Source organism: Salvelinus fontinalis, chromosome 6 (genome assembly GCF_029448725.1).
Source record: "Salvelinus fontinalis isolate EN_2023a chromosome 6, ASM2944872v1, whole genome shotgun sequence".
NCBI classification, from domain to species: Eukaryota; Metazoa; Chordata; class Actinopteri; order Salmoniformes; family Salmonidae; genus Salvelinus; species Salvelinus fontinalis.
The window spans coordinates 34747394-34758469 of NC_074670.1; the positions used below are offsets into that span (position 1 = coordinate 34747394).

An 11076-nucleotide genomic window follows, 5' to 3' on the forward strand; every position below is an offset into this window, starting at 1 on the left:
AGTTGCTTTCAGAACTCTACAACGTTTCTGTTCTTGAATGCCCCTTGCTGCATACCGTTGCACAATGCGCATACGCGGCTCTGGGTGAGAAGTATGATAGCTAGCTAGCTATTCCTCCCCCATCACACGGGCTCAACTCTAGCCAATCTGTCACTGTGAACGTTGAAAACGTTTATTTGTACCTGCCTAGCAACGTAGCTAGCTAGTTTCAATGTAACTATGAGCTAACGTTAGCTAGGTCGCAAGTTAGCTTGAATTGCTGCAGTGGCAGTTTGGGAAGGAAGAAGCAGCTACTCGGCAGTCCAAGCCGCCAAACACAACGTAAGTTAAGTGCATTTTGCCTAATTTCTCAGTGACTTTTTCTTATCGGTGACTTGTTTCATTTTTTCTGTAGTTTATTTGGCTAGCTAGCTAACTGGCTAACTAACTATTTGTTTGAATGAAATAAGATACTGTGTCTAAACTAGCTCTAACTAGCCTGATAGCTTAGCCAGTCAGGAAAGATGGCTAGGTTAGAGATGCAATCATTAAGAAATTATGTTTATAGTCATAACGGTAGTCTATGTAATACGAATTGATTGAGGTCTTTTAATTTTACAATTGCTCTAGCTCTAGCGACCTGTCTGACACTGACGAGTGATGGAGGCCCCACCAGTCTCAGTGCTGCCCATTACGGGGGGCACAATTAACATGATGGAGTACCTGTTGCAAGGTGAGTTTACCTCGGTCGAGATTCAAACGTCTCCAGTAGGGCAGGCGTACCTATTTGGTATTCTGTGTCTGAAGTGTGGTTGGGTATCTTGTAGGGGTCTTCAAAAATATATCCAGATCATATTCAATGTAAATACAGTGCATTCGGAAAGTATTCAGACCCCTTCACGTTTTCCACATTTTGTTACGTTATAGCCTCATTATAAAATGTATTAAATAGTTTTTTCCCCTCATCAATCTACACACAATACCACATAATGACCAAACAAATTGGTTTTGCGAATGTAAAGATAAATAAAATATCACATTTACATAAGCGTTCAGACCCTTTACTCAGTACTTTGTTGAAGCACCTTGGCCGTGATTACAGCTCAAGCCCCTTGTCTTCCTGGGTATGACTTTACAATTTTGCCACACTGGTATTTGGGGAGGTTCTCCCATTCTTCTCTGCAAATCCTATAAAGCTCTGTCAGGTTGGATGAGAAGCATCGCTCCACAGCTATTTTCAGGTCTCTCCAGAGATGTTCGATCGGGTTCAAGTCCGGGCTCTGGCTGGGCCACTCAAGGACATTCAGAGACTTGTCCCCAATCCACTCCTGCGTTGTCTTGGCTGTGTGCTTAGGGTCGTTGTCCTGTTGAAAGGTGAACCTTTGCCCCAATCTGAGGTTCTGAGTGCTCTGGAGCAGGTTTTCATCAAGGATCTCTCTGTACTTTGCTCCGTTCATCTTTCCCTCGACCCTGACAAGTCTCCCAGCCCCTGCTGCTGAAAAACATCCCCACAGCACGATGCTGCCACCAGCATGCTTTCCTGTAGGGATGGTGCCAGGTTTCTTCCAGACGTGACTCTTTGGCATTCAGGCAAAAGAGTTCAATCTTGGTTTCATCAGACCAGAGAATCTTGTTTCTCATGGTCTGAGTTCTTTAGGTGCCTTTTGGCTAATGCCAAGCAGGTTCTCCCATCTCCACAGAGGAACTCTGGAGCTCTGTCAGAGTGACCATCTGGTTCTTGGTCACGTCTCTGACCAAGGCCCGCTCCCCCGATTGCCCTGCTCTAGGAAGTCTTGGTGGTTCCAAACTTCTTCCATTTTTAAGAATGATGGAGGCTATTGTGTTCTTGGGGACCTTCAATGGTGCAGATTTTTTTTGTACCCTTCCCCAGATCTGTGCCTCGACACAATCCTGTCTCGGAGCTCTACGGACAATTCCTTTGACCTCATGGCTTGGTTTTTGTTCTGCCGTGCACTGGCAACTGTGGGACCTTATATAGACAGGTGTGTGCTTTTCCAAATCATGTCAAATCATTTGAATTTACCACAGGTGGACTCCAATCAAGTTGTAGAAATATCTCAAATATGATCAATGGAAACAGGATGCACCTGAGCTCAATTTGGAGTCTCATAGCAAAGGGTCTGAATACTTATGTAAATAAGGTATTTCTGTTTTTTATTTGTGTAAACCTGTTTTTGCTTTGTCGTTATAGGGTATTGTGTGTAGATTGAGGATTTTTTCTTTATTGTATTAATTTTAGAATAAGGCTGTAACGTAACAAAATGTGGAAAAGGTCAAGGGGTCTGAATACTTTCCGAATGCACTGCATGTTCAGCTGAAGAACCCATACCAGCCCCTGTGCTGTGGCTTGGTCAACTACGTATCAGTTAGTTGCAATTCAATAATTGGAAATTGCTGTCTATTTTCATTGAGGCCTTTTACATTTTTTAATTAGCATTTCAATTCACTCTTAAAAAGTTCAAATGGCAAGTTGCACTGATTCAAGTTACACTTGTTAATATAACATTGCTTACACTGTTCTGTCATGTCACCACACTCAGGCAGCGTCTTGGACCAGGCCCTCGAAAGCCTATTGCACCGCCTCCGGGGCCTTTGTGACAACATGGAACCCGAGACGTTTGCTGACCATGAGCTGGTCTACCTCCTGAAGGGCCAGCAGGGCAACCCGTTCCTGTTGCGAGCCCGCCGCTCCCTCTCCCACCCCACAGTGCCCTGGCACCTGCGCTACCTGGGCCAGCCGGAGGTGGGTGACAAGTCCCGCCACGCGCTGGTTCGCAACTGTGTGGATGTGGCCGCCTCGCACAGCCTGCCCGACTTCCTCAATGAAATGGGCTTCCGCATGGACCACGAGTTCGTAGCCAAGGGCCACATTTTCCGCAAAGGCGTGCTCAAAGTGGTGGTGAGTAAACTGTCTCGCATCCTGGTCCCCGAGAATACAGAGAACACTGAGCCGCTGTCACTCTCCTACCTGGTGGAGCTGAGTGTATTGGTCCCCGCGGGCCAGGATACCATGTCAGAGGACATGCGCAGCTTCGCTGAGCAGCTCAAGCCCCTGGTTCACCTGGAGAAGATTGACCCCAAGAGACACATGTAAGAAGGAGTGTTTTATGATGAGCCTCTGTTGGCTGTCATGGACAAAGTGTAGTTTTTATTAAAACATATATTTTTTTCATGGGACTTATTTTTGTATGATTCCTATGAGAAAGCGCTTTCCCACAGTCCTTTGTCTCTGTGAATGAACTCTAGATCTCACAATCTTGATGCGTGTCTCGTACATTTGGAGAAGGACCATCTGTCATTTGGATGTTAGTGGTGTTTGACAAGGACTTCACAGGAGGTTTATGACATAACTAACATGGACGATGTGACAAATGAGGCTTTGAATTAGTTAATAAATAACAATGTTTCTATTCACAGTGCCGGACTCTTAGAACATACGTTTTGTGTGGTGCTGATAGTGCTATGTTCTGTCTTGGAGATGTTTTAAGAAATGCACAGAGCTATAGTGTTTATTTAAAATTATTTTTCTCAACTCAACAGTGTCCTCTTGGTTTGCAGCATTCAGCAGGTGCGAGTGCAGCAGGACACAACATCGTGGAATGTTCAGACAGGCCAGTTTGTTCTAATCTACATATTCACAACATATTCTGACATGTAGAATAATATATCATTACATTTAAGTCGTTTAGCAGATGCTCTTATTCAAAGCGACTTACAGATGCAATTGGGCATGCCTTAAGGACACATCGACAGATTTTCCACTGGCTCGGGGAATCAAACCAGCAAACTTTCGGTTACTGGCCCAACGCCCATACCTGCCGCCCCATCATTCCAGCTCTATTAATAACATTTCTATCTGCAACATTCCCCAATGTTTGTCTTCTAAATGTGACCCTGATGACAGGTGCCATTTCCAATGTTTACCACTAGAGAGCTCTCCTACTCTATTTGTAAAAACAGCCTTTCTGGTTAGAGCCAGTTATATCTGGACCTCGGATCATCTACACATGAGCCGTGGTTGCCATGGTAATAATTAGCCACGAGATCTGCACCTCTCATCCCACAATTCTAATTAGCTTTTTCAATTGCTTAATGATATATATATACCTGTGAAAGCTTTTCCTTTCTTCCTCTCACAAAAGCATTGATTTCCCTTCCCCTCTCACTTCTCTTAACCCATTAGTACATCAATGGCAACCTATGCGGAGGGAGGCTCTTATAAGTACAAGACCTGAGGCCTCAGGTTGTTTAATCTACAGTCATAATTTCAAAATGGTCTTGTCTCCATTGTGTCATCACGTCCGTTCTTGGCTAGAGATCAGTTTTCCTCTGATGCCCTCCCATATACAGTGCATTCGGAAAGTATTCAGACCCCGTCACTATTTCCACATTTTGTTATGTTACAGCCTTATTCTAAAATTGATTTAAATGCATTTTTTCCTCAATCTACTCACAATACCCCAGAATGACAAAGCGAAAACAGGTTTTTCGAAATGTTTTTACATTTATTAAACATAAAAACATATTGTTTACATAGGTTTTCAGACCCTTTGCTATGAGACTTGAAATTGAGCTCAGGTGCATCCTGTTTCCATTGATCATCCTTGAGACGTTTCTACAACTTGATTAGAGCACCTGTGGTAAATTCAATTGATTGGACATGATTTGGAAAGGCACACACCTGTCTACATAAGGTCGCACAGTTGACAGTGCATGTCAGAGAAAAAAAATCAGAGCTTCTCTGTGGAGATGGTTGTCCTTCTGGAAGGTACTCCCATCTCTGCAGCACTCCACCAATCAGGCCTTTATGGTAGAGTGGTCAGACGGAAGCCACTCCTCAGTAAAAGGGCACATGACTGACCACTTGGAGTTTGCCAAAAGGCACCAAAAGGACTCTCAGACCATGAAAAAACAGATTCTCTTGTCTGATGAAGCCAAGATTGAAATCTTTGGCCTGAATGCCAAGCGTCACGTCTGGAGGAAACCTGGCACCATCGCTTCGGTGAAGCATGGTGGTGGCAGCATCTTGCTGTGGCAGGTACTGGGAGACTAGTCAGGATCGAGGGAAAGATGAACGGAGCAAAGTACAGAGAGATCCTTGATGAAAACCTGCTACAGAGCACTCAGGACCTAAGACTGGGGCAAAGGTTCACCTTCCAACAGGACAACGACCCTAAGCATACAGCCAAGACAATGCAGGAGTGGCTTCGGGACAAGTCTCCCTAATGTCTTTGAGTGGCTCAGCCAGAGCCCGGACTTGAACCCGATCGAACATCTCTGGAGAGACCTGAAAATAGCTGTGCAGCGACACTCCCTATCCAACCTGACAGAACTTGAGAGGATCTACAGAGAAGAATGGGAGAAACTCCCCGGTGTGCCAAGCTTGTAGTGTCATACCCAAGAAGGCTCGAGGCTGTAATCGCTCCCAAAGGTGCTTAAACAGAGTAAAGGGTCTGAATACTCACAGTACCAGTCAAAAGTTTGTACACAGTGTCACCAGCAAAGCACCATTACACAACCACCTCCATGCTTCACGGTTGGAACTACACATGCGGAGATCATCCGTTCACATACGCTGCGTCTCACAAAGACATGGCAGTTGGAACCAAAAATCTCAAATTTGGACTCATCAGACCAAAGGAAGGATTTCCACCGGTCCAATGTCCATTGCTCATGTTTCTTGGCCCAAGCAAGTCTCTTCTTCTTGTTGGTGTCCTTTAGTAATGGTTTATTTGCATAAATTCAACCATGAAGGCCTGATTCATGCAGTCTCCTCTGAACAGTTGATGTTGAGATGTGTCTGTTACTTGACCTCTGAAGCATTTATTTGGGCTGCAATTTCTGAAGCTGGTAACTCTAAACGTATCCTCTGCAGCAGAGGCAACTTGCGGTCTTCCTGTCCTGTGGCGGTCCTTATGAAAGCCAGTTTTTTCATAGCGCTTGATGTTTTTTGTGACTGCACTTGAAGAAACTATCAAAGTTCTTGAAATGTCTTAATGTAATGATGGACTGTCATTTCTCTGCTTATTTGAGCTGTTCTTGCCATAATATGAACTTGGTATTTTACCAAATAAGGCTTTCTTCTGTATACCACCCACAACACAACTGATTGGCTCAAATGTATTAAGAAGGAAAGAAATTCCACAAATTAACTTTTAAACAAGGCACACCTGTTAATTGAAATGCATTCCAGGTGACTACCTAATGAAGCTGATTGAGAGAATGCCAAGGATGTGCAAAGCTGTCATCAAGGCAACGGTTGGCTACTTTGAAGAATATCAAATCTAAAATATATTTTGATTTGTTTAACACTTTTTTGCTTCCTATATGATTCAGTAAGTGTTATTTCATAGTGTTGAACAATGTAGAAAATAGTAAAAATAAAGAAAAACCCTTGAATGTGTAGGTGTGTCCAAGCTTTTGACTGGTACTGTATGCAAATGTAATATTTCATTCAGATATTTTTTTGCTTAGGCATTATGGGGTATTGTGTGTGTACGTTGATGGGGGGGCAATTTAATCCATTTTGAAATGAGGCTATAATACACTGCTCAAAAAAATAAAGGGAACACTTAAACAACACAATGTAACTCCAAGTCAATCACACTTCTGTGAAATCAAACTGTCCACTTAGGAAGCAATACTGATTGAGGGCTGTGCGGCCCCACAAAGAAATGCCACCCCACACCATGACTGACCCACCGCCAAACCGGTCATGCTGGAGGATGTTGCAGGCAGCAGAACGTTCTCCACGGCGTCTCCAGACTCTGTCACGTCTGTCACATGTGCTCAGTGTGAACCTGCTTTTATCTGTGAAGAGCACAGGGTGCCAGTGGTGAACTTGCCAATCTTGGTGTAGACGTTAGAAAATAGACGTTTGACGTTTATTGTCATAAATCAGAACTGAGCGATTTCGGCTAGATGGGCCAGCTGCAAAGTCTAAATTGTCTCGTAAAAATGAATTTAAGGTCAAGCATTAGGGTTACTAGCAGTGTGGTTAAGGTTAGGTTTCAAATCTGATTTTATAACTTTGTGGCTGTGCCAGCTAGTGACCACTCTGCAAAGCTTTGGTTGGCGAGGCCTTGCTCATTGGTAAAGAGAGGACTATTTTATTTCAACATGGGCTCACCTGCCCTCACTTCCGGCCTGCCTTACAACATGTCTGTCCCATTTCCATTAAGTCTGCTTGTAATTATACAAATACAGCCCTTTTTGTGCACATAATTCCATAGTGGCTGATTTATCAATGGAAGTACACGATAGAGACATAGCCCTCCTCACCGTTTTGACCAACAACCAAAACCAGACTCATGGCCCTAAGGACAAGGCTTGAGTCTGATGTTTCTTGCTGCCTGTAAAGTTAATTATATATTAAAGAAGCAGATGCCTCTTGCCCAGGGCTGTTTATGTCCAGCCCATCATACACAACATTCTGCTGCCTTTATAACACTTAAACTTGTGTTTAGTAGCCTGATCTCTGGTCATGAGCCCCCCCCCCCCCACCCTGGGTACCTCTCCTCCACGCTGCCTGGGGAACCCAGCCAGGCTAATCAGCTGCTTGGCATCGGTCCCTCTCAGCCATTGTGGATCCAGCCAACCAATGGTTTCTTCTTGTGCGAGTGAGTGATTTAACTCACTGCCGGAGGCAGAGGCCAAGCGATGGTGACTCAGTTTCTTAGAAAATAGAGATCAGAGTTCCTCCTAAAAAACAGATTCAACAATGAGATAAATGCAGTAACATGACCTCTTGGGTTGCACACAGTCAATAGTAATGTTCATCATGTGCAGTCAGTAGTAAAGTGTATAGCGATCTATGGCTCAGCAGAAGGTTGGACTACCCCTTTTATGGACTACCCCTTTTAAGAAATATGAATCGAATTAATCGAGGACTGTCAGGATAATGTACTTGCAGATAATGTACTAATATGCCCATTGTAGAGGGGCATGGACATAACCCGGACCTTCCCACTCCTCATCTCACCCTCCATGGCTCTAATAAGTGTGAAATCAATGTGTATTCCCCGATGCCATGTTCATGTATTTGACAACCAGAACACACATCTATGCCACCTTACCATCTTCTGCCACCCAAAGAAACAGCCTAGTACAGGAGAATTGTCAAGGAGATTTTCATCATCCAGACATTGTTTAACTTGTAAATAGGATTAAGCGGGCCAGTATCGTATTAGTTAAACCTCTCACTGTCAGAGCCCTCGAAACAACAGAGGAAAGAAACTGTTACCTGCGCACCACTTTTTTCCCCTCTCCTTTCCTTTCCGCTGCATTCCGTCGTAATTATAGCCTCTTGGATCCACTCATCTTTGTGCCTCTGAACATTGTGTTCATACCAGGTAGGGCCCGTGCCAAGATCTGTGCCACGATAAGCCTGACTCTTTGCCCAGGGCAGGAAGTATTTAAGTCAGCCCAAGTTGGGCCGGTGCCACGGAGGGGGTGAAATCCAGACTTGCCTACTCAGGAACATTCTTGATAATTGGAAAGGAGCCTCTCCTTCCTGTGTCATTGGGAGCCCATATGCTTGGTGAGGGAGGCGAACTGTGACTGAAGAGGAGGGAGGCGTTTTCCCAGGACGGACATTGGTTTCCCCAGGGACTCCTTGTGGCTCCTCCAACTTCCAGTCTTCCACTCATCCCAGTACCACCAGAGCGACATGGGTACATGGCCTACTTAAGTACAGTTGTGAGGTTACTGGAGGTGGGAGGGGAATGATGGGTGGGTCTTGGCTGTGGGGAAGTGGGAGGGAACCCTTTTTATTTTTTTGTAGGTGAATGAAATTCCACTGAGTGCTTTTTCGGTATGCCAATTTACAGGCACAACGCTTGCCTTGTGCTGTTGTGGAGCAGCTCTCAGCCCAGCCTGCGGCTGCCCCGCTTGTGGCTGAAGTGGTTCGCTGTGGTGAAGGGCTTTTCTAAGATCAGCCACAGAGAGCGCCTGAAGCCAGCCCTCCTGCCTTGGAATGTCTGGTATGGGGACCAGTGTAAAGCAGCCTGCCTGCCTGGACGGGCCGTACACACACTCTCGGCGCTAGGCTACGTCTCCTGACAGTGACAAGGCCTCCCTCTGTCTCTCCACCTCTTCCTCGCCTCCCCTCTTCTCCCTCCTGAGGTGTGGTCCTCTTCCAAGCCTCTGTATTGGGTCCACTGTCTCTCTTCACCTCTGATTATTTTTTCATTTTTTATATGTTCTCTGTCTCAGGAGGAGTTCTTGTTGTGAGACATGTTATGCAATGCTGGCCGAAACTCCATAGATTGGAAATTGTAACTTTTCAGTTTCTGTGAAGAGTGTGAAGAGCGTCCTGCCATGTGAAGAGTGCCACACTAAAATCTAACTAGCATAGTAATAAAAATCTGTCTGTTAAGCTAGAGATACAGTATCTTTTTTTTCATGGGCTGCATCTCAATCAACCACATCCGTTGATGTCGGCCTTCATCATCTGCTGTGAAAGGTGGCAGAGCTAGTGTGGTATTTGTCAGACCAGGAGACATCCTGAAAATAGGTCTTCTCACAAAAACATCTGTAGCGTCCGAACGGTTTGGCCTAAACACTAATATGACCCCTCTATGGAAAGGTGAGACTCTCACAAACACGTTGGTTGATTTTCTCTTGGACGCCCCCACAAGACCCGTCTGAAGGTAGACCAGTACCAGTTCAAAATATTTATGGAAGTATACAACTGTTCAAAAGTTTGGGGTTGCTTAGAAATGTCTTTGTTTTTGAAAGAAAAGCTAAAAGAATTGTCCATGAAAATAACATGAAATTGATCAGAATTACAGTGTAGACATTGTTAATGTTGTAAATGACTATTGTAGCTGGAAACGGCTGATTGTTTATGGAATACATAGGAGTACAGAGACCCATTATCAGCAACCATCACTCCTGTGTTTCAATAGCACGTTGTGTTAGCTAATCCAAGTTTGGCATTTTAAAAGGCTAATTGATCATTAGAAAACCCTTTTGCAATTATGTTAGCACAGCTGAACACCAGTCTCAACTTCAACATTGAAGAGGCGACTCCGCGATGCTGGCCTTCTAGGCAGAGTTGCAAAGAAAAAGCCATATCTCAGACTGGCCAATAAAAATAAAAGATTAAGATGGGCAAAAGAACACAGACACTAGACAGAGGAACTTTGCCTAGAAATGCCAGCATCCCGGAGTCGCCTCTTCAATGTTGACATTGAGACTGGTGTTTTGCAGGTACTATTTAATGAAGCTGCCAGTTGAGGACTTGTGAGGCATCTGTTTCTCAAACTAGACACTCTAATGTACTTGTCCTCTTGCTCAGTTGTGCACCGGGGCCTCCCACTCATCTTTCTATTCTGGTTAGAGCCAGTTTGCATTGTTCTGTGAAGGGTTTCTCAAGCAATATATTTATCGGTAATACCATGACACACTATGACACATTCTTCCAACTCACGCATGTGCTAAATTTGTGTAACGATCGTCTGTTGAATTAGGTGTGGACCAAAGCGCAGCGTGGTAAGTGTTCATGTTATTTTTATTTAAACAGAACACTAAACAAAATAACAAAGAGAATGAACGAAAACGAAACAGTCCTGTCAGGTGCAGCAACACAAAACAAAACAACTACCCACAAAACACAGGTGGGAAAAGGATACCTAAGTATGGTTCTCAATCAGAGACAACGATAGACAGCTGCCTCTGATTGAGAACCACACTCGGCCAAACACACAGAAATAGAAAAACGTAGAACACAAAACATAGAATGCCCACTCCAACTCACGCCCTGACCAAACCAAAATAGAGACATAAAAAGGATCTCTAAGGTCAGGGCGTGACAATTTGACATGTACAATTTCACAACTGTGACTTTACTGCATTTTGTAGTCATATTGTGCAACTTTAAACGTACTTACTGTAGTAGGTGTAATGGGTGGGGACTTGGTAGACAATCTCAGCTTGTTCTTTAAATAGATGTTTTTGAGGTTTGGGATCTTTTGTGGCCACTTATATCACTCAAGGAATATGTGAGTGCGCATTGTTTTTTTGTGTGTGCTGTCAGTCCCTCAAGTAAACAATGCTATTCGATCCACCATCTAG

General features: G+C 44.3%; 1 protein-coding gene across 1 annotated transcript; it reads left to right on the plus strand.

Annotated features, from left to right (window-relative positions):
- Nucleotides 1-48: 48 nt before the first annotated feature.
- On the plus strand, nucleotides 49-6403 carry LOC129857737 (mediator of RNA polymerase II transcription subunit 18). The gene is made up of 3 exons (XM_055926257.1): nucleotides 49-321; nucleotides 610-712; nucleotides 2541-6403. The coding sequence occupies exons 2-3, from the start codon at nucleotides 640-642 to the stop codon at nucleotides 3092-3094; spliced, it is 627 nt and encodes a 208-aa protein (XP_055782232.1). The 5' UTR covers nucleotides 49-321; nucleotides 610-639; the 3' UTR covers nucleotides 3095-6403.
- Nucleotides 6404-11076: the final 4673 nt, after the last annotated feature.

Bases quoted from the DNA above. Each gene is read 5' to 3' on its own strand.
- LOC129857737 (XM_055926257.1), top strand. From the start codon at position 640: ATGGAGGCCCCACCAGTCTCAGTGCTGCCCATTACGGGGGGCACAATT. The intron at 713-2,540 runs GTGAGTTTACCT...CACCACACTCAG, and splicing joins GATGGAGTACCTGTTGCAAG to GCAGCGTCTTGGACCAGGCC.